The sequence below is a fragment of the Leptopilina heterotoma genome, unplaced genomic scaffold, assembly GCF_015476425.1.
Source record: "Leptopilina heterotoma isolate Lh14 unplaced genomic scaffold, ASM1547642v1 Lhet_76, whole genome shotgun sequence".
NCBI lineage: Eukaryota > Metazoa > Arthropoda > Insecta > Hymenoptera > Figitidae > Leptopilina > Leptopilina heterotoma.
In genome coordinates, this window is record NW_025111175.1 from 580,068 (window position 1) to 604,189 (window position 24,122).

Below are 24,122 nucleotides of genomic sequence, written 5' to 3' on the forward strand. Positions count from 1 at the left end.
AATTACAAGTATACTTTTTGAACATGTTAATCATTTATCTTAAAGTCGACACCTTTATAACAACCCCGTGTCAAATTATATGAAAATCCAGTAGTCATAAATGTTAATTCCATATATTCATATATATATATCTATATTTATCCGATAACTGTATTATTCTCATTGTCAGATGAAATAGATTTAAACCAATCATCTGCGTAATCAATCTTCGAGAAAGAAAACTAGTTTTTCGTGTTGGGCAAATAATCGAAAGCAAATATAATATAATCTTGATGCACGAATGGTATTCAATACTACTGTTAATGGACTTAAGAGTGAGACTGATGGTGACTACTGCTTGGCATTTAAATTTTTTAGTTTACAACAAATAAAAAAAAATTGAAAATAAATAAATAACAAACTGTTACTTCATTCTTTTCTTTATTCACTAGGCGTGATTTTATTAGGTTCTTTTTTTTCATCATTCTGCGACAGGTGCCGCAGAACATTACTATACATTGAAAAAAAAAGTAAATAAATAAATTAAAAAACTAATAAGGAACAATAGGCAGAAGTAAAGAACAATAGGAACAGTACGAAAAGAAAAAAACAAAAGGAAAAAAAGTAAATGACAATAATAATGATAATTCAATATTTTTGGAAGCCATAAAATTATATAAATAAAAATAATAATAATAAAAATGATGTATTATAATTATAATAACATAAAATATATTATACCTTCGAAGATCAATGAAAAGTGATCAGAAAATTTTTCCAAATCTCGATGGTCCTGACCATGTCCTTGTGCATTCTGTGCATTACAGGAGAGAGAGAGAGAGACTTACACGTGAGAGTGAGCAATGGGCGCAAAGATACTTTCTCGTTGGCACGCTGTCCTTCGTCCATATAGCGATTCCTCGTCGACAGTTCAGGGCTGGTGAGCTGCGATTCTCTCGAAACCCGCCCACACACTTTGATATGCCCCTTTTTTTTAATAATCGGCTAGAAAAACCATGTACTTATCAAAAATGATTATGTATAAAAAAAAGAAGAAGAAGAAGAAGAAAAAAATAATTGTTTATAAAGTGGGGCAAATTAAACAGAAATCTACGATTTTTGCACATTATTCGTTTCTTTTATATACATACGTATATGTATGCATTTGTACAACAACTGATACAATGAATCACATACAAAGGTGAAAAGGTTCTTGTGTCATTAATCCTTTACGCGTCTATTTTAATTGCTGACAATTGATTTCTGCTTTGGAATTTCATTGCCATTTATGTATCCGTGATTATATTCATTCGGGTAATCTGATTTCAAAATTTTTCAAATATCCCCCAATGACCTCGTGAATAATTGCATTTCAATTTGTTTCTATAAGTTAATAAATGGTTTCTATTAAAAATAATTTCCATTTGTATTTATTATTTCTATTACAACTATTTTTCTATCCAATTCTTCTTATTTTATTTATAGTTTTGCTCGAGTTTACCAAATAAATTATTAAAGCAGCTAAATATAATAAAACAATCGATTACTGCTCTATTATCAAATAAATATTTTCTGAAATCAAATAAATTTTTTTTCAATTTTATTGTTATCTTTATTATTAATATTACTTTTAACACTTAAATATATTTTCAAGATTTTATGAAAATTGGAAATTTTTTTTTAAAATTTAATTAATTAATGTTTACACTGAATGGGTGGTTTAATTTATTCCAATAATAAGTAAAACAAAATGTATAAATAAGTCTTGTTATAGAGCTTGCGATGAGTGTAATTATTATGCAAATTACTTCGATTAAATTACGGGTTGAATGAAGAAAAAAATGCGAAGGTGAGAAACGTGAATTTATGGGAAAAAATTCTAAATCTATTCATCTTTTTATGTCATCGCTTATAAATACAAAATTTTTTTATCTTCTTCATTTCAAAGAAAATTTCTTTTGTTCAATAGGGCAAAAATTAAAGAATAATTCTAAAAGAAAGATCCAAAGGGAATGAGAAGGGGAAGAGACGATGAATAAAGGAATTATAATAACTAAATGAAGAAAAACCATCAGAAAGAGCAAAATAAACAATATAAAAAGAAGAGAAGACAATACGAACAAGAGAAAAATAAGAAAGGTACAAGAATATGACAAAAGGAATAAGAAGAACAAAAGAAACAAAAAAAAATAACTGCGATAGGAATAAGAAAAATAGGAAGGACAATAAGAATAAGAAAAAGAAAAAAAAAAGATATAAAAAAAGAGAAAAAAAACAAGAAGAGTTAATGAAATAAAAAAAAGAAAGAAGGACAATATAAGCAAGAAAAAGAAACAAGATAAATAAAAAATCAAGAAAGGAGGACTATGGAAATATTAAAGTGAATAAAAGTATAAGAAAGAAAAAATTAACGAAAAAGAAAGAAAAATACAATTGGAACAAGAAGAGGAAAAGGGAAAAAATTAAAAAAAACGTTAGGAACAAGGAAAACCAAACAAAAAGCAAAATACATGGAAAAAGTGGGTCAAGAAGAATAAAGAAAAAAGGGGAAGGAAGAAAACAACGAAACCAACAAAAAACAGAAAAAAAAGAAACGAACATAACAAAAGGAAAAGAAGAAGAATTGTAGGAACAATAAGAAAAAATAAAGAAAGAAGAACAATAGAAACAAGAAAAAAAGGAACAAGAAGAACAATAGAAACAAGAAAAAAGGAACAAGAAGAACAATAGAAACAAGAAAAAAGGAACAAGAAGAACAATAGAAACAAGAAAAAAAGGAACAAGAAGAACAATAAAAAGAAGAAGAAAAGGAACAAGAAGAACAAAAGAAACAAGAAAGAAAAAAGGCATAGGAAACAAAAAAGAAATAATGACAATAGGAACCAGCAAAAGAAGAATTAGAAGAACAAAAAAATAAAGAAGGACAATATGAACAAAAAAGGAACAAGATAAATAAAAGATACAAAAAAAATGAGAACAACATCAAGAAAAATAAAAAGCATAAAACAAGAAGACACTAACAAACAAGAATCAAAATAGAAAAGGGAGGATTATGAGAACAAGAAGAAACAGCAAAATAAAATAAGAAGCAAACAAAAAAGAAGAACAGTTCAAAAGAAGAAGAACAAATGTACAAAGAAAAAGGAACAACAGTCAAATAAAATGAGAATAATATTTCAAAAAAGGAAGAACAATAGTCAAATAAAAAAAGCAGTACAAAATAGAACAACAATACAAAATAAGAAAGAAAAAAAAGGATAAAAAAAATAATAGTACAAAACAAGTAGAATATCACAAAAAAGAAGAAGAAAAGTACAAATAAAAGAAAACAACAGTAAAATAAAAGAAGAACAGTACAAAAAAGAACAACAATACAAAATAAGAAAAAAAGTACAAAAAAGAAAGAATAGTACAAAAAAAGAAGAATATCACAAAAAAAGAACAACAGTAAAATAAAAGACGAACAGTGCAAAAAAACAACAACAATACAAAAAAAATAACAATACAAAAATAGAAGAGCTGTACAAAAAAGAACAACAATACAAAATAAGAAGAATAGTACAAAAAAGAAAGAATGGTACAAAAAAACAACAGTACAAAAAAAAGAACAATACAAAAATATAAGAGCAGTACAAAAAAGAACAACAATACAAAATAAAAAGAATTGTACAAAAAAAAGAAAAAATAGTACAAAAAAAGAAGAAGAAAAGTACAAATAAAAGAGAACAACAGTAAAATAAAAGAAGAACAGTACAAAAAAGAACAACAAAACAAAATAAGAAGAATAGTACAAAAAAGAACAACAATATAAAATAAGAATAAAAGTACAAAAAAAGAAGAAGAAAAGTACAAATAAAAGAGAACAGTACAAAAAAGAACAACAATATAAAATAAGAATAAAAGTACAAAAAAGAAAGAATAGTACAAAAAAAGAAGAATATCACAAAAAAAGAAGAACAACAATTAAGTAAAAGATGAACAGTGCAAAAAAACAACAACAATACAAAAAAAATAACAATACAAAAATAGAAGAGCTGTACAAAAAAGAACAACAATACAAAATAAGAAGAATAGTACAAAAAAGAAAGAATGGTACAAAAAAATAACAGTACAAAAAAAGAACAAAACAAAAATATATGAGCAGTACAAAAAAGAACATCAATACAAAATAAGAAGAATAGTACAAAAAAGAAAGAATAGTACAAAAAACAACAGTACAAAAAAAAGAACAATACAAAAATATAAGAGCAGTACAAAAAAGAACAACAATACAAAATAAAAAGAATAGTTCAAAAAAGAAAAAATAGTACAAAAAAAGAAGAAGAAAAGTACAAATAAAAGAGAACAACAGTAAAATAAAAGAAGAACAGTACAAAAAAGAACAATAATACAAAATAAGAAGAATAGTACAAAAAAGAAAGAATAATACAAAAAAAGAAGAACAGTACAAAAAAACAACAGTTAAAAATAAGGAGAACAGTACAAAAAAAGATGGAACAAACACAACAAAGTTGCAAAAAACCAAAAAATTTCCCTCCTGTCAAAAATCACCATACACTCTGAAATGGATATTCTCCTCGAGGGTCAATGGATCCTGTGCTGCAGGAGATGTTGACGAAATGTCAAGGTCACGAGGCCATCGAGACAAGAGTTACACAGAACGCTTGTCTATATGTTATATTATAGAAGAATACCTCTTACACTTTATAATTCAATGGGGAAAACATTGGTGCACAATGTGTATAAGGTTTGCCCCAATCGACAATCTGGCTCCCCCCAGATTCACCAACTAGAGGGTGTGGCGGGGGTTACCTTATAAATGGTACTGTCTCCATTCTCCAGAAACACAAACGGAACCACCGGTCGGTCGGAGCGGAACGGGAATATTTAAATTAATAAAAAAAAAAAATTAAAATTAAAAAAAATTAATAAAAAGAAAAGGAGTGGAGGGACAATTATAAAAAAAAAAATAGTTGATCACAGAAAACAAAAGGAGGAAATTATTTATTCGCCATGTTTGCTCTGGTAAGTTTCTAGCATTCTTCTTGAATGTACACATATAAATATAAACATAAGTGGAGGGTGAAAAATTCAAGTACCGTATATTCTCATAGTCGATCTTTGAGAACAAAGGAAAGTGAGAGGTTATAGGTGCAATGGGTCACGTGGTTGACCCCTCAGAATTATACAAATAATACTATGCATTCTTTATCTCGTTAAAGATCTTTTTTTAAAATAAATTTTACCTCTTGTTTTATTCAATTACTTTCATCAATTTCGGTTTAATGCAATTTAATACTCTACAATTCATTTTTTTAAAATTTGACTTAATTAATAAATAATTAATAATTAAATTAAAAAAACAAATAAATTATTTTTTTATTTATTGTTAATTTACTAATAAAATTATTATTTTTAATATTTTCTTATCTAATTTATTTATTATTTTTTAAGTGTTATATTTTTATCATTATTTAATACGTTAATAATAAAAAATAACTAATAACAATAATCATAATAGTAATAATATAAAAATAATAATAATATTTTTTTGCCCGTGTTACATAAGTAAATAATTAAATAACAGTAATAATAACAACAATACAATAAAATAATAATTAAAATAATAATTTTTTTATTATTAATTTCTTATTTTTAATTTTCTCTTTAATTTTAAATAAATTTTTCATTAATATTTACGAATAAAAATTATCACAAGTCCAAAAAGAAATTATCAATAACAAAAAATTATAAATAATATTAAAAGTTAAAAATTTTAATTTTATTCTAATTTTATGAAAGTTGATCATTTTAAATTGAAATTTTGTCACAGTGAAAAAGTGAAAATTGAAAAATTTGATCTATTGAATAATTTTATCTTTTTACGAGAAAATTTTTAATACACACACACAAAAAAATGAAAGTATTCCGTCACTAATGAATTCTTATGCAATCCGTTAGTTTATCTAATTATTTTCTTTTCCTCCAGCGAGACGTTATACATTAATTAATTTTAAATTATTATTTTTTTTGCATTTAATTTTATTATTTAAGAATGCGAAAATTTTTTAAAAATCTAAAGGACAATATATAATTTTGTTGATTAATAGAAATTTTTTTTATATAAATTTTTTCTCTTCGTTTATATTGTTTTATTTTTATTAATCAAATTATTGAAAAAAATTTCTGTTCTTTAATTAAAATTTTTTAATTATTAAAAAATAATTTAATTATTTGTAACAATTTTTGTTATATTACAAAATAGTAATTTATTAATTATCAAGTAATAAAAAATTGTTAATAATTAATCAAGAATGAATTTCTATTATTATTCTAGTAATTAATAATGAATTAAGAATTAATTGTTAAAAATTAATAACTGAATATATTAAAAAGCATAAAAATTTCACTATTTCAATAAATTACGAAAGAAAAGAAAAGCTACGATAAAATCAATATTAGACTTGAAATGTACATTATTGATGAAGTAAATTATATATTTTAAAAATTTTTTTTTTAAACTATAACGGTTAATTTTATGAAAAAATTTTTTTTAATTTTTTTCTTTTTTTGCACCATCATCAAAATATAAATAAAAATATACAATTGTATTTGAATTCGAAACTATAGACAATTACCATAGCTAAAGAAGTCACGCAATATCGTCATGGTTTCACAGTCCTTAAATATGAAAGTACACCTCCAAATCAAAGACTTGTCAGAACATTATGACGTAACAATTAATTTATATGCAATAAAAGGTCGCATAAATCCGTAATCATATAAATAACAGGCAAAAAGTAGTAAATTTTTTTTTTACTTTTTTTCAAAAAATTGATTTTTCAATTGTTCCATTTAATTTATGACTGTAAAACACGTTTTTCATTTACGTAACAAAAAAAAAATTTCAAATGTTTACTTTCCACGAATTATGTGAAACTGTGTGTATACAATTATTAACTTTTTTATTATTTAATTTACTTTTATTTTATTATTATTTGTGTTCTATTTTTTCAAAATTATTTTCTAGGGAATTAAATTTTTCGAAATTTTTATTTTTAGAATCTAAACGATTCCTTTAAATTATATTAAATTAATTATTATTATTTATTACTCAATAATTAACATTAATATAATTCTTTTGAATTTTCTAATTTGAATTTTCTATCTACAAAAATGTTTTCCTCTTTACTTCACTTTTATACTTTTTGTTTGTACATTTTTTCTTTCCGAATAATTCTCAATTTTTATAAAATTTTTTTCTACTTCTGTTTTCATTCTTTGTCCGATAAAAAAATTTTAAACTTAATAAGTAAATAATTTAGTACGAAAAATTTATTTTTATTTAATAAATAATTTAATAACAAAAAAAAATCTTTACACAAAAATAAATAGGAAAACCTAAAAGCCTAAAGAACAAATAAATTATTGCCAAATATTTCATTATTGAACAAAAAATAATTAATAAAAATGATTAGTAATTCACTAATAATTTATTACATGATATTACCAATTAGATATTAATAATTTATTTGTCAATTAATAATCAATTTGTTAATTAACAATCAATTAGTCAATTACTAATTACGGTATTAATTAAAAATTAATTTATCAATTAGTAATTAATAATAAAATGTTGAAAATAATCTCACGCCAATTAATGACAATTGCAGATAATATCGTGCGCAATTATCGCGGCCAGTCAGGCGGAATATCTCGGCTATGGAAATCAGGGCCCCGTTCAGCAGCAGTTCGCGCCCCCTGCACCGGTGGGTCACGACGGCAATGTAATTGACACGCCGGAAGTGGCGCAAGCAAAGGCAGCGCATTTCGCCGAATTTGCTCGGGCCGCGGCACGAGCGGCCGAAGAGAAGGCGCAAGAGGGCTACGCGCATGCGCCCGAGAGTCGTGCTCAATATGCACAATACGCGCACCAATCAGCGCAGCCAACGTATGCGCGTCAAGCCTATCCCTCCCAGCCCGTCTACCACGCGGCCAATCCCGTAGCAGCACCTGCAGCCGCCTACCCCCAACAATATGACTCGCGCGCCAATTACGTTGCCTCAGCGCCAAGAAACTATGCTCCTGCAGCGCCTAAAATTCAATTTGCACCGGCGCCACTCGCCGAAGACGGTACCGTCATCGACACACCGGAAGTTGCCGCCTTAAAGGCCGCGAGACTCCAGGAACTCGCTGAAGCTGAGGCGCGCGCTTACAAATACAATGGGCCCGATGAGTACTCCGACGATGGACAGGGTGAGAACTATTTTTTGAAAAATTGATTTATTTTTGATATTCCTGAAAGTGTTGCTCAATATTCCCTGAAGTATTTTTTAGTATTCTTTAAAGTATTATTTGTGGAACCTTTGAAAGACATTAAATTAAAAGTTATTATTGAACGTATTTTATAAAACATTGTTAGAATATTCCACTGGATATTCCATGAAAAAAATTTCTCAATATTCCTAAAAGTATTCCACGATTTTTTAAACATTTCTTAAAGTATTCCTTTCTGGTTAATAAAACATTTTTAAGTATTATTTAATATTTCTTAACGTATTTTTCGATATTCCTTAAAGTACTTATTAATATTCTTCAAAGTATTCCTCGACATTCCATAAACTATTTTTTAATATTCTTTAAAGTATTCATAAATATTCCTTAAAGTATTCATAAATACTCCTTAAAGTTTTCCTAAATAATATTCTTCAAAGTATTCTTCGACATTCCTTAAATTATTTTTCAATATTCTTTAAAGTATTCATCGATATTCCTTAAAGTTTAACATTACTGACAAATATTTTTTTGATATTACTGACGAATATTCTTGACATTAATTAAATAAATTTGTAACATGACTGATAAATATTTTTTAATGTTTCAAAAAGTATTATTTTTTCTTGTCTAAGGGAATACTTTTTTAATATTAAAATGAAAATTTTCCCTGGTTTTCGAAAAATAATTTAAAGGAATATTTTGTCTTTAATGAATAAAATAATTTTCCTATATAAAAAATATTTCTTAAATATTACAATTTACAACAATATTCAAAAAGAATATTTTTTCGATATTTCATAAGAATAGTTTTTTAATGTTCTAAATATTATTTGCACCGCATTTTAATGTAATATTCCTGCAATATTGTTAAAAAAAATTAATTTCAATATTAAAGAAATATTTTTAATACTAAGAAAATATTCCATTGGAATATTAGTAATATTAAAATTGAGACCAAAATTTTTCGAAGGTACATTTCCCCTCATTTCCAAAATTTTTAAATATTTTTTCAAAATGAAGAAATATTAAAAAAAAAAATTTTCTGCAATATAAAAAAAATATTCCCAATGAATATTCGAGTAAAGTATTTCCAAAATATTTAATTTGATAAAATTACTTAACTTTTTGATTGATTTTACCAATATTTCATTGGAATTTCTTTATCTCCTTATTTCCTTCTCTAATTATCTCTTCATTTTGTTGAAATATTTCAAAAATATTCCAAGAATTCTGAAAAGTATTCCAAAAGATATTCCAAGAATTGTTAAAAAAAACACTCCAAAAAATATTCAAAAAATTCTAATTCGAAAAATTGGAATATTTTTTTAATTCTATTGAACAATTTCAAAAATTAGAAGAATAAGTATTCTTAAAAGTATTCCAAAAAAATATATTTCAAGAAATCTAAGAAATTTTCCAAATATTTTCAGAATTCTAAAAAATACTTTTAAAATTCGTAATCGGAAAAATTTTAAAACTTGGAATATTAACTTTATTGTATTAAAATATTTTAAAAACTGAAAAATATTCCAAATATTCTTTAAAATATTCCAAGAATTCTAAGAAATATCTACTCGAAAAAATATTCCAAAGAAAAAATTCGAAATATTGGATAATTCTCTTTATTCTATTGGAATATTTCAAAAACTCGAAAATATTCCAAGAATTCTAAAAAATACTCCTGAAATTCAAAATCGGAAAAATTTTGAAAACTTTAAATATTATTAACTTTATTTTATTAGAATATTTCAAAAACTCAAAAATATTCCAAAAATTATTTTTAATATTCCTAGAATTCTAAAAAATACTCCAAGAAATATTCCAAAAATTCGAAATTGAACAAAATTCGAAAAATTAAAAATAATTGAAATCACTATCAAAAATAAACTATAAAAATATTTCAATTTTTTTTCGTCTACTGATAAAAATAAAAATTATGAAGCAATGTCAGTGAAATCATTAGATAAATCATAATTTCAAGTTCACGCGAGTGTTATAAATGATCGAACATAAGCACGTGTGGAGAACCGGTTTCTTTCTTTATATACAAGACATATATTTAGTTTAAAATAGCGTTGTTCAACGTACGAGATAGAAAAAAAAGTTGAAGAAAAAAACGAAGAATATTTTCATCCGGGGAGAAGGTGGTTCTTGACCTTACTTACTTATTTTCTCTCAAGAAGTGAGAAATATATAAACGATAACGATAGAAATCTCTCGTAATTACTATGCAACCAGGCCAATGATCAATGTAATGTTTATATCGAATAATTTTTTATTTATAAACCTATCGTTTTATTTCATTCAAAGGCCGGTAAAAGATTGTAAACTATTTATTTATTATTTTTTTGTGCGTGTGCAATTATATGCGTATAGAGAAAAATTATAAATTCAAGTGCAAAATTAATTTTTTTTCTTTCTCGTCATTAATTATATCTTCTGGTCATTATCAATTATTTTGCAATATTTTTTATCGATATTTATATAAATGAATTTATTATTTTTTTTATTTTCACGAAAATTAATAAATTTCATTCATAAATTAAATGTAAATAAATAAAATTGATTAACTAATTATTAGCAATTCAATTCATAATTTAATTAATTAAATAATTATTCAGTGAAAATGAAAAATTATTAGAACAAATAATTATTTGCTTTGAATAAATAATTGTTTATTTGTATAAAATATTTATTTAGTCAGAGTAAACAATTATTTAGTTAGAGTAAATATATTTATTTAGTTAGAGTAAACAATAATTCACTCGACACAAATAATTATTTGATTAAATTATTTAAATAATTAATTAACCAAATTGAAAAATAAAAAAAAATGGAAATAATTTTTGAGTCAAGAAAAATTGCTTTTTTACTTTTGAGTTAAAGAAAAAGCAATTTTCTTCTCTAGTGAATAATGAAAATATTTTTTGTATTTTATAGCTTACAATGGACAAAAAGGTGTTTCGAGTCCATTGAATTATGGAGCAGCTTCACCGTACGCAGCATCCGCCCCAGGTCATTTTGGTGCTTCCGGTCCAGTTCCCCGTGTTTATCCGGGACCAACAGCTTATCAGGGTTTCGCAGCCGCACCTTTCGGAAAATCCTTCCAACCATCAGCCTTTCAGCCTCAAAGTTTTCAATCCCAACAACAACACGCTTACTAGGAGTTTGATCTCTCTTAAAAAAAAAAGAAAAGAAAACAAATCTCCGTGAATAAACCCTGTACATAATTTAGGCCAATAAATTCTTTTTTTACAAATCAAAAAAACTCTTCCTTTTCCACTAATAATGAACTACAGTTGATTTTTCATTACACAAAATTTCTATAACTAGAATTAATAATAAAAATTATTATTATTATTATTTATTATTAATAATTTAAAAATTAAATTATTATTATTGATAATAATAATAATAATAATAATAATAATAATAATAATAATAATAATAATAATAATCGTAATAGACAATATTTTTTTAATTAACAATATAATTATTAATAATAATAATCGTAGTAGACAATATTTTTTTAAATAACAATATATTATTATTAATACTTATAATTATTATTTTTTTAATTTGTTTATATTTATTACTTTTGGGTTATCAAAAATTGACTGTATTTTCTGTGAATAATTGTGGTGTTTTAATTTATTTTATCCTGTAAATATAACTCCTTATGAATAATAAAATCTAGTAATGACAAGAAATAATAATTATTATTGCAATTATATTTTTTATTTCAATAAAAATAATTAATAATAGTAATTATTATAATTATTATAACTACACACAATAGTTAGTATCAACTTATGACGGGTGTAGGTATAAACAAATAAATATGAAAAAATTTATTATAATTGTAATTATTTTATTATTAATAATATGATTGTTAATAATAAAATAATACTTAATTATAATTATTATTGTAATTATAGAAAATTAAAAAACAAAAATAGAGGTGAATATTGATAATAAAAAAAATGTATTCAATACATTTATTTTAATTAGAAAAATAATTAAAAATAATAGCCAAATAATAAAATGATGACATTCAAAAATAGAAGTAATGATAAAAATAATAAAAAATAATTTTAAAAAATTTTATTCACAATAATTAGAAAATTTTATTTAGAATATTGGAATATTAATAATTAATAGTATTAAAAATTAATATTTGTAAAATATTGAAAGAATTAATAAAGAATAATATAAATTAGTAAATAAAATAATAGAAACAAAGAAAAGTACATAAAAAAATATATTCATAATAATTAAAATAATACGTACTTTTTTTTTAATAATAAAATTTGATTTCCTTAATGTATTAAGATTAGATATGAACAGAAAATACTTATCGTGCATTTTTATGATAAGTATAGGATTGATTTTTTTCAGTACAGCTTCAACTTTTGACGGAAAGTTATAATAAACTAACTAAATAAAAATCAATAATTTTTACCGAAAATTGCACATTTTTTCTTCTCGATAAAATTCATCGACATTTTTCTCTACAAGTGAAAATGTAGCATTTGGAAAAAAATTTTGTTGGAAAATAATTGTTGCATCGATACATGAGGTAAGTTTATTATTATTATACAATAACATTTAATTAAATACTTATTTCACTGAATAATAAAAAGTCATAAAATTATTTAATTATCAATTAATTAACTAACTAAATAGTACAAACAAAATTAATTACTTCTAGATAATTAATAAAATTAATTACTTTTAGATAATTAATAAAATTAATTACTTTCTTTCAAATAATTAATAAAATTAATTACTTTCTTTCAAATAATTAATAAAAAAATTACAAGCTTTTAAATAATTAATAAATAAAAAGTATATAAAATACAAAAAATTATTGAGAAATGATGGAAAAAGTATTGATTATGATCCAAAATGATTAATTAATTAATAAACAGTTTATTTATTAATCAATAAACAATTAATAAATTGATGAACAATTTATAAATCAATTAATAAACAATTAATAAATTGATGAACAATTTATAAATTAATTAATAAACAATTAATAAATTAATTAATTTTAAAGAATAAATTACTTTTTTTATAATTTAATTAACATGCAAAATTAAAATTGTAAGAAATCGATAAAATACGATAAATGAAAAAGTTGTTCAAAAAAAATTCTTTTGGAGATAAAAGAGATTACAATTATTATTAATTAAGAACAACGTTACATTGTTGAGGACTAATTTAATTATTTGTCAATATTGATTGAATTTTATCGCAATGAAAAGAAACCTGAAAATTGAATAGGTACTTAAAATCAATTTAAAAATTGTATTTTTAATGCTTATTAATGTCTACAAAAGAAAAGTTACAGATAAAAGAATAAAATTTGTCGCGACGAATTGAAATAAATTTTTATCAAATCTTAAATTATTTTCTCAACTTTAACCCTAAAAAAACGAACAATGTAAATAAAAACAACGATATATTATTCAGAAAAGTCTTTAATTAAATCAACACAATAAATTTTTAACAGAACAAATTTTATTCAAAAATTTTATTACGTTTTCAAACTTTAGAATTTTTTAGAATTTTTTCATTTCATTTTTTAAATATATTTTATGCATAAAACAGTTCAGTTAATTAACTTTATTGTTTTTATTAATTTTGTTAGTTGTTAATTTTATTAGATATTAATTTTATTAGTTGTTAATTTTATTAGATATTAATTTTGTTAGTTGTTAATTTTATTAGATATTAATTTTGTTAGTTGTTAATTTTATTTGATATTAATTTTATTAGTTATTAGTTTTATTAATATTAATATTATTATTAACCTTAATTGTGTTACTTATTAATTTTATTAATTTATTTAAAAAATTGAGTATTAATATAATTTAGAGGATAACAACAAAATGGACAAAAAATTGTGTACTTGATATTTTTTATAGTTGACAATTTTATAAACAAAGGACAAAAATGGGAATAATAAATTACTGTTCAAGTGAAACGGAGGTTGAAAATGATAATTGTAGTAAAAATGGTGAACAAAAACAATTCAAGAGTTATTATTGGACGCAATTAATTTCCGGACTGAGCAGTAAGTATTTTAATTAAACAATTAATTATTAATTTAAATAATACGAAAAATTTGTAGATTTTTATTTTCATAAAACTTAATTAAAGTCAAAGCTCACTATAAGGAATAATATTAACAAAATTTTCAAGGAATATCAATGAATAAAAGGAATATCAACTATATTTATCTTATTAAAAAAATAATAATATTCCTTTTAAAAAAATTTTTAAAAAAATCCAAATTTGTTTTACCTGTAAATTGTAAATTAATACCCAAAGAAAATAATATCAGTAAATATTGTATGTTACTCATTTTTTTTTCAGTCTACTTCCTCTGCATCAATCACGGTGTGAATTCCGCCTGGACATCACCAGCTCTTCCCTATCTTTCAAATAGAACCGACGACACTCCAATAACCAACGAACAAGGAGCATGGATCGCATCAATTCCCTCATTTGGTATAATGTTTGGCACACTAATTTGTCCACCAATTCTGGATCAACTTGGTCGAAAGCAAACAACATTCATCTCAATAATTCCCGCACTCGCCTCATGGCTAATGATAATATTCACCAAAAATTACATCGTCCTCTATATTGCACGATTCATCAATGGCGTTGGCTCAGGCATAACATATTCAGCGGCAACACTTTATTTCGCCGAAATAGCAACAAAAAATATCCGCGGAATAATGATAACAACAATTAATGTCTGCAGTAATTTTGGTACCCTTCTAATAGTCACAATTGGCGCATTCCTCAATTATCAAACAATGAATATTGCCATGACATTTCTACCACTTTTTGCATTAATAACAATTCCATTAATGCTCGAGACACCATATTTTCTATTGATGATGGAAAAAGATAAGAGTGCATTGACGATATTATTGAAATTACGTGGCGCTAATGATAATTCAAATGAGGAGGTGCATTTGGAATTGGAGAGAATGAAATTATCAGTTGATGAGAGTAGAACAATTGTAAAATCATCGTTTAGGGAATTATTTGATATTGGTAATCGAAGGGGTTTAGTGATTTTATTATTTTCAACAGCAGCAATGTATCTATCGGGAATTGCTGTATTTGAAGCATATGCTGAGGAAATTTTTACCTACAGTCATTTTCCATTGAAAGCAAAATATTCAACGATTGTATTAGGTTGGGTGAGAATTGTCGCTGGTTTATTGTCAACATTATTCATTGATCGTGGACGTAAATTGATGTTTTTAATTTCGGGCACATTGTCATCGTTTGCACTCACTTCGGTGGGATTTTTTTATTTTATTGATTCAAAAACTGATTTTGATACAACATCATTGACGTGGATACCATTAATTGGACTTGTTTTGTATTTAATTTTTGCCAATCTTGGATTGGTGACGATACCATCGATATTTATGGGTGAATTATTTACAATTAAGGTGAAAGGTAAAGCTGTTGCTATTGGTATTATTTTCTCGGCATTCTTTATGTTTATATCGAAATTTTGGTTTCAAAAATTAAAAACAGACTTTGGTATTCATGTGCCATTTGGTATTTTTGCGGTATGTTGTCTTTTCTTTACGTTTATTGTATTTTGGATAACGCCCGAGACGTCGGGTAAAAATCTTGAGGAGGTGCAACATATTCTGAAGCAAGCGGCACAAAAGAAGAAGAAGAAGAAAAAAGTGATTTTGGAAAATTGGGAACTCGCCAGTACATCCAAGTAGAATTAGTTCTTTTAAATTTTGACAAAATTTTAAAACACTATTGATTCTGAATAAAGGAAAAAATTGGTTTCAAATTATACAGCACGTATTTTGGACAGAACAAAGAATTTTATTATAATGTACATAAAATAATAATTTGTTGAAATAATTAATTGGAAAAGATTAAAATTAATAATTGAATTTGTGTTTACATAAAAATTTTAGTTTCGGCGTCAGACGACTGGAGGGGGTTTCTAAGAAGTTCGTTCCGTTCGGGCAGCTTCGGCTCTCTCCGCGTCTAATCGTGTCACTGCCGGCTCTATAATATTCCGTACCCGCGCCAGCAACAACATTTTTTTCCTAATTAATTTCTCCCTCGTTAAGATTACAAATCGATTTCGAAACAACTTTTCCTGCACTATAATTACAACAATTAAAAATAATAATAAAATTCCCAATTTAACGGAGCTTAAACATTTCGAGAACCTCCTCTAAATTTTTTCCCCTCGTCTCCGGAGCAATTACAAAAACAATAATCGTTCCCAAAAGACAAGTGCTCGCATAAATCCAAAAACTGACAAACATTCCCAACCACTCGTTCACCAATGGTAAAATCATTCTCGCCACAAATGTAAAGAGGCATTCAATGATTAAGGACACCATCGTCGCGACACCTTTCACCCGAATTGAGAACAATTCCCCCATGTATAAATAGGGAATTGTCGTCAATCCCATATTACAAAAGAAGGTGAACATAATCAGAACTAAAAGTGGAATCCAAGTGACTGATGATAGATCCACAAAGGTCTTTAGATAGAAGAATATTCCCAAAATAATGAGAGTTAATGAGGAGAATACACCAGAAAGGAGAAAAGTTGGTCTTCGTCCCCAGATGTCGACAAGTCTCGACGATGGTAAACCGGCGAATATTTGTATTCCAGTCATGATCATAACGCAATATTCCGGCTTTAATGGTGTTCCACTGCTGGCGAATAAATCCTGAGCGTACGCCTGAATTGCTAAATAACCCGAAAATGCGTAAGTGGCCGAAGTCATTAATTTAATAACAAGCGCCTTACGATTCACGGTATCTAGAAATAAATCCGCCAAACTACTCCTCGTCGATCTCTCCTCATCGTCAATTGAATTTCTCATTCTCTCAATATCGGGCATCACCTCCTCAATTTTCCCAGCGCGGGTCAATTTCATTTTCATTGCAATCGCCTCTTTGTCACGTTTCTTCAAAAGATAGTAATAAGGCGTCTCGAGTGTCAAAGGAAAAATGCAAATTCCAATCAGGGGAATGAGAAGTATCACTAGATTCATGTTTCTATAGGAAAAAAATGCCCCGGCACATGTCATGAGAAATGCGCCGATATTCACGCACATTTTGTCGAAAGTAAGAAAACTTCCTCTCACATTCTCGTGGACTATTTCGCCAATGTACAGGGGAAGAAGACCGTAAATACCGGCGGAGCCAATGCCAAAAATCGTTCGCCCTGCGAGTAGGAAGGGAAAATTATTTGCTAATTGAATGATGATCATGGATAGAAGAAGTAAAATGCCGTACGTAAGGAGTGTGTATTTACGTCCGATATGATTGGACAGCAGGGGAAGGAGCAAGTAGCCAATTATTCCCGATAGTGAAACAATGGAAACTAACCATGCTCCCTCTGTGACTGTCAGACGGAATTCGGAATCTTCGCTGGTGAGATATGGAAGTGCTGGTGATGACCACGTTGAACTTGTTCCATCAGCTATCATTAGAATGTAACCTGAAACAAATGGAAAGCAAAAGAATTTTATTAATTACCTTGCCCATAAGTTGTCAGACGGTTAAATAAAATTAGATTTTATTGTATTTTGGCAGCTTTTCTCCAGATTATAATTTTATTTCCCCAAAGCTGAAAAAGAGTATGTACAGCCCTGAAAATATTTGCTGCCCAGTCGGAGAGGCGGGGCTTATAACTCGTCAGTAGTAGAAGTTGTAGGAGGGGCTAAAATCTGGAGATTCGTCAGAAATCGAGGGTTGCCTGTATCTATGGATAATTTATTATATTTACCCTCGGGAAATATTTCAAAAGAATAACATAAGATTGTTAAACAAATAAAAAATTCTGTTAATAGATTGAATATATATAAACATATAAATAAATATAAAATTATGTAAACAAATATAAATATATAAAGAAATACATAAACTTTTATTTTCATCAACAAAAAGAACTATTATTTCATCTTACCACTAAGAACACTAACAAATTGTTGAAAATAAACTCTTCCTTGATTCTTGGAACTCATTTTTTACTACTCATTTGACAATTCATTTACTTCATTATTTGTTAATTATTTATTAATTATATAATTAACTATTATGATATTTTTTAAAATTATTATTCTTTTCTGTATTTGCTTGTGTGTACAATTAAATTGAGGATGCAAAAATTTTATGAAATGAAATTTCTTTCCTTCTTTATCGAAAAAGAAGTGATATTTGTTCACTGATAAATTTTTTTATCGCATTATTGCATTAAAAGTGTAATTATCGTGCTTAAAAAAATATTTTAGTTCATAAAATTTAATACTTGTTTGAAAAATTAAAATAAAAAATTTTCCTTGCAATATTTTTTGACAAAAGTTGAGGCAAAAGCAGAATTATAATTATAAGAATTTTAATTGAAAAAATATATAATTATAATTAAAATTATAAGTAACAATTCAAACAATTTTCTTTAAAGAATAATTTTGAACAATAAATAAATAAATAATTTTTTAATTATTTATTTAAAATTTATGAAGTACCTAAGCAATTAACGAATAGAATTTAAAAATGAAAAAGAATATTAAAAATAATTTTTAAAAAATAATGTGTAGGTTAAAAATAATTATAATTACTCTTTTAACTTAAATTTTATGTAAAGGAAATAAACGATTGGAGGGGATAAAGGAACAGCCGATCTCGTTCTCTTCGGGAAGCTTCGACACTTTCCGCCTCTCAGTGCCGGCACATTGACAATGGGTACCCGCACAAATAAATAAATAATTTTTTAATTATTTATTTCAAATTTATGAAGTACCTAAGCAATTAGCAAATAGAATTTAAAAATGAAAAAGAATATTAAAAATAATTTTAAAAAATAATTATAATTATTTTTTTAACTAAAATTTTATGTAAAGGAAATAAGCGATTGGAGGGGATAAAGGAACAGCCGATCTCGTTCCCTTCGGGGAGCTTCGGCACTTTTCGCCTCTAATCGTCTCACTGCCGGCTCTATAATAAGCTGCACCCTCGTAAATAAAAATTTGTTTACCATTTTTAGTTATTTCAATATTGTAAAAAAATATTACACGCTACATCAGTCATATGTTTACAATAAACTAAATTTAAAATACAATTTAAATTTCACTTACAACTAACTTTTTCCACTTTTCCCCATTTTTTGTGCCCTTAATCGCAACAATTCAAGCACTTCTTCTAAATTTTTACCCTTTGTTTCTGGCGCGAGACAAAATACAGTCACCGAACCAATTAAACAAGTAAAGGCAAAAATCCAAAAACTCACATAAATTCCACACCAATGGCTCACGAGTGGAAAAATCATTTTCGACGAATAGAGAAATATCGCCTCCATAATTAGTGAAACCATTGTAGCGACACCTTTCACCTTCACCGAAAATAATTCGCCCATATACAAATAGGGAATAGTGGTCAATCCAATATTACAAGAGAACGTGAACGAAAGCATTCCAATTAGTGGTAACCAACTGACAGATGAAACATCACTGTCAGCATACGATTTCAAATAAAAATACAAACCAACGCTACTCAATGATAATGATGATAAAATACCCGACAATAAAAAAGTCGGTCTCCTACCCCACAAATCGACAATCTGTGACGATGGCAAAGCGGCGAGTATTTGCGCACCAGTCATAATCATCGCGGAAAATTGCGGCGGTATCTTCGAACCCGAATGACTAAAAATATCCTGAGCGTACGCCTGAATTGCCATATAGCCAGAAAACGAATAAGTCGCCGATGTTAATATCTTCAATATCAATGCCCAACGACAACCAGAATCGGCAAATAATTCTCTAATACTACTCTTCTCCGACTCCTTACCCTCATCAATAGACTTTTTCATTCTCTCAATGTCCCTCATCACTAAATCAACATCATCCGTCTCCATAATTTTCATTCGTGTGTCAATAGCCTCCTGATATTTTTCCCTCAATAAATAATAATACGGCGTTTCGGATGTGACGGGAAATATTGCAATTCCCAATAGTGGAATGAATATCATGAGGAGATTCATATTGTCGTATGACAATAGTGCACCGGCTGTTGTCATGAGGAATGCGCCAATGTTCACTGCCATTTTGTCGAATGTGAGAAAACGTCCGCGCAATTTTTCGTGTGCAATTTCGCCAATATAGAGTGTCAGTATACTGTAAACGCCACAATTACCAGTACCCAAAATCATACGACCAATGAGTAGTGTTGTATAGTCATTGGCCGATTTTATGACAATCATTGCGAGGAGTGTGATTAGGCCGAATGTGAGAATGGTGAATTTGCGACCAATTCGATTTGCCAGTGTTCCACATAATAGATAGCCAATTATTCCGGTGGGATTGCCGATTGACACGAGCCATGCACCTTGGGTGATGGTGATTTGGAATTCTGATTCTTTGCTCGTTAGGTAGGGTAATGATGGCGAGGCCCATGTTGTTCCTGTGCCCACTGCTGCCATTAGAAAGTAACCTTTTGGAATGATAAACAATTTTTTTTTATTCAATTTTACCAAAGGGGGGCGATTTTATTTTTTATGAAAAGAAGAAGCTTGTACATCTACTATAACTGTAATAATATTAACTGTAGCAAAACTGTAGGAATAGTAGTATCTGTAGTAGTAGTCGTCGCAGTAGTAACAATATCTCTTTTAATGTTCATTTCTTCTCCAAAATCTTTGTTATCTATTAGTACTTTTTCATCATCATCAGCTTTAACTACAGCAACTACTCTTACTACTGTTGCTACTGCTACTATTAGCAATTAATTAGTTAATACTTAGTAGTAGTAGCAGCAGTAAGAATAGCTTCTATAGTTGGAGATTATGATACAGAAGAAGTACTAGCAGAAAATGTGGATAAGGAAGATTTTGGTAAAGGAATAGACAGTAAAGATGGTACACTAATAATAATTGTAGAATTGTAGTAGATTAAGAAGGTGAAGATACATAAAGATGAGGATGAAAAATAGTAATAGCAGAAGAAAAAGAAGAATTTGGTTAAAAAGAAGCAGTTGTCGTTGTAGCAGTAAATAAAGAGCCAGAAGTAATTGATGAAGATTAACAAAAAATAGAAGTAGAAGTAGTAAAATTAACAGCTGAAGAAGAAGTAGTAGCAGTAATAGCAGTAGTAGCAGCAGAAGATAAAGTATTAATAAAATCAGCAGCTATAGAAGAAAAATAGAAAAAAGATGTAATAGTAGATGGAGTAGTAGCAGTAGTAACAGCAGCAGAAGATAAAACAGAAAGAGATGTAAAAAGAAAAATAGTAGTAGTAAAAGTAGTAGTGGTAGCAGAAGATAAAAAAGAATCAGTTTAGCAAAAATCAGTAGCAGCTGATAAAGAATAAGAAACACATGAAGGCAAGGATTAATAAAAAAATAAGTATCAGTAAAAAAATAGAACCCGATAAAGATATATATTATGAGAAACTAGAAAAAGAGTTAAAGAAGAAGCTCAATATAAAGAAGCAGAAAGTGCAAAAGACTATTGTCTTCAGTAATGCAGTACAAAAATCATCATGTACTGCATCATGATGGTGGTGAAGAAAAAGCAAAAGTAGAAAATGAACATAAAAAAATAAATAAGGAGAAAAATAAATAAAGAAGAGATGATGAGTAAGAAGTAGTAACAGTAAGAGAAGATGATGTAAAAAAAGAAATAAAAATCATAAGAACTTAGATAGGAAGAAAGTAGTAGAATCCAGTAAAGATGGCGAAGATAAAAATGAAAGTTAACAGTAAGAGCAGTAGAAAACAATTTCTTTTTACTTTCATCAAAAACCTACCACTTAATATGCTCATAAATTGTTTCCAAAAAGGTCGTTTCACCCCGTCCTCCTCAATTTTCGTTTTCGCATTTTCAACACCTTTTGCATCAAAACAAAAAGTCCCACTTTTAAAAAATGACTTCATTATCCGTTTTTCCAAAGACACTTTTTTCGAATCTGAAGAAAATATTTTAAACAAATATTAAAAATTCACTGTCCAATTTTATTTATTTTTGTTTTGCTTTATAGTTGGTTGCATTTGTTTCGTGTGTTTAGTTTGTTCGGTAGAATATTTGTCTATTTATTTGTTTAAATCTTTGTTTCTTTATTTGTTTAAATCTTTGTATCTTTAATTGTTTGGATATTTTTTCTTTACTTGTGTAAATTTACTTTCTTGAATATTAGTTATTCGTTAATATGTTTATTTGTTAGCTTGTTTTAAAAAAAAGCAGTAATCAAAAAAAAATTTGTTAAAATCTGTAAAATTATAAAATTAAGTTACGAACTAATCACAACAAAAAAATAATAGCTATGAGAAAAAAATTATTTACGATACTTACATAATTTTTCACGAAAAATTAAATTTAAATGTATAATAAATAATCTTTCGAATGAGAGACTGATTGACAATAAAGAGAAAATTGATCAAAAATCACAAAAAAATTAATCAACTATTTAACTTTATTCGATTCAATTTCCACATGTTTTGTGAATAAATAAATTTTCTCATTCAGCTTTTCAATGTAAAATATTTGTTATTTTAATTTTAATATTTCTCTTAAGAAATAATTCACCAACTATGTCAAAACAAGACTAACGAGTTTTTCTTTTTTATTTTATTTAACAATAATTTAACAACAAAGTCATTTCTGATTATTATCGATATTCAATTTATCGCAATATTAGTGATTGAAGGAGTATTAACTTTCACATATTTTTGATGATTGATTTGAAATTGTAATTTTCATTATCGAAAGAGAGAAAATTGAGAGGTCAATAAAATTTTATTCAAATATATCATATATATGTTAATTGAAGATTATTTATAATAAACATTGCACGTGTAAAAATTTGATCTTCATAATTGATTGTTTTACTGGCTATAAAATTGATAAAAAAACGTTACTAATTACATTTTTTTTTAAATTAAATCGTAGAAAATTATTAGTAATAATAATTGATTAATAATTATAATTATTATAATTATTTTCTCAATTATTATTATAATTAATTATTATTTATTTATTTAATTATAAGGGACTAATTATTAGCTATTGTTGTAATTATGATTATTATTAATAATCTCGAAAAAAAGAATGTAATAAAAGAAAATTGTTTTAGTTTTAAATTCACCAGTTTCTAAAAAATGGTCTCGTGGAAAAAAGGAGAAAGTAATTTTTTGTTTAATAAATAAAAAATAACTGGGTCAATTATTATCTTCCAAGTGTCTTTGAATAGTTTATTAAATTTCAAATCACTGAAATATTTATTATCCTTTATTCTTTTTTTTTGTTGAAAACTATATAAAAGGTGAGTTATAATTAATTTGCGAAGGTTATCAAAACAAAAAAAAATTATAATCTCTTCTTATGCTTCTTGAGCTTAAAGGGGGATTACAAAAGAAAACGAAATTTATATTATTCTTGCAAATGAAACGTAATTCGAGAGATGTAGATCAGTAGATCACGACATGTTTTTATTATCTTATATATAGTACTGTGAGAACTTGACTTCAAGGCATCCTCTCATTAATAAATTTTTCATTTTTTAATTAATCATGAACTTTGAAATTTTTTTTTCTTCCTCCTCATCATAACTAATAGACGAAAGAAGAGATAAAAGATCTTCAATATTCTTAGCAAAGTGAACCTGTATGTTAATTATCATATTCACATTTTCTATCGATTCACCTAATTACACTATATTAATATATTTCCTTCACTTTTCGATAATTAGTTTTTACAGTTTTTTTATTTTTGAAAAAAAATTAATAATTTTTGTTTACGAAACGAGAGAAATAAGAAATCAAATTATTTTTTTAATATTATTATTTAA

General features: G+C 26.3%; 4 protein-coding genes across 4 annotated transcripts; 2 read left to right on the forward strand and 2 right to left on the reverse strand.

Moving 5' to 3' along the window:
• Nucleotides 1-4,818: 4,818 nt before the first annotated feature.
• LOC122510853 (pupal cuticle protein-like) lies at nucleotides 4,819-11,536 on the forward strand. Its single transcript, XM_043625795.1, has 3 exons — nucleotides 4,819-5,004; nucleotides 7,653-8,235; nucleotides 11,197-11,536. Exons 1-3 carry the CDS (start codon nucleotides 4,993-4,995, stop codon nucleotides 11,418-11,420), a joined length of 819 nt encoding a protein of 272 aa, XP_043481730.1. The 5' UTR covers nucleotides 4,819-4,992; the 3' UTR covers nucleotides 11,421-11,536.
• A 1,136-nt stretch (nucleotides 11,537-12,672) lies between these two features.
• LOC122510849 (facilitated trehalose transporter Tret1-2 homolog) lies at nucleotides 12,673-16,470 on the forward strand. Its single transcript, XM_043625791.1, has 3 exons — nucleotides 12,673-12,835; nucleotides 14,190-14,338; nucleotides 14,641-16,470. Exons 2-3 carry the CDS (start codon nucleotides 14,218-14,220, stop codon nucleotides 16,026-16,028), a joined length of 1,509 nt encoding a protein of 502 aa, XP_043481726.1. The 5' UTR covers nucleotides 12,673-12,835; nucleotides 14,190-14,217; the 3' UTR covers nucleotides 16,029-16,470.
• Nucleotides 16,467-18,195, reverse strand: LOC122510851 (facilitated trehalose transporter Tret1-like). Its single transcript, XM_043625793.1, has one exon. It carries the CDS (start codon nucleotides 17,769-17,771, stop codon nucleotides 16,467-16,469), a length of 1,305 nt encoding a protein of 434 aa, XP_043481728.1. The 5' UTR covers nucleotides 17,772-18,195.
• Nucleotides 18,196-18,821: 626 nt separating this feature from the next.
• On the reverse strand, nucleotides 18,822-22,091 carry LOC122510850 (facilitated trehalose transporter Tret1-like). Its single transcript, XM_043625792.1, has 2 exons — nucleotides 22,086-22,091; nucleotides 18,822-20,772 (listed from the first exon to the last, which is right to left on the reverse strand). The coding sequence occupies exon 2, from the start codon at nucleotides 20,759-20,761 to the stop codon at nucleotides 19,421-19,423; it is 1,341 nt and encodes a 446-aa protein (XP_043481727.1). The 5' UTR covers nucleotides 20,762-20,772; nucleotides 22,086-22,091; the 3' UTR covers nucleotides 18,822-19,420.
• Between the last annotated feature and the right edge of the window lie 2,031 nt (nucleotides 22,092-24,122).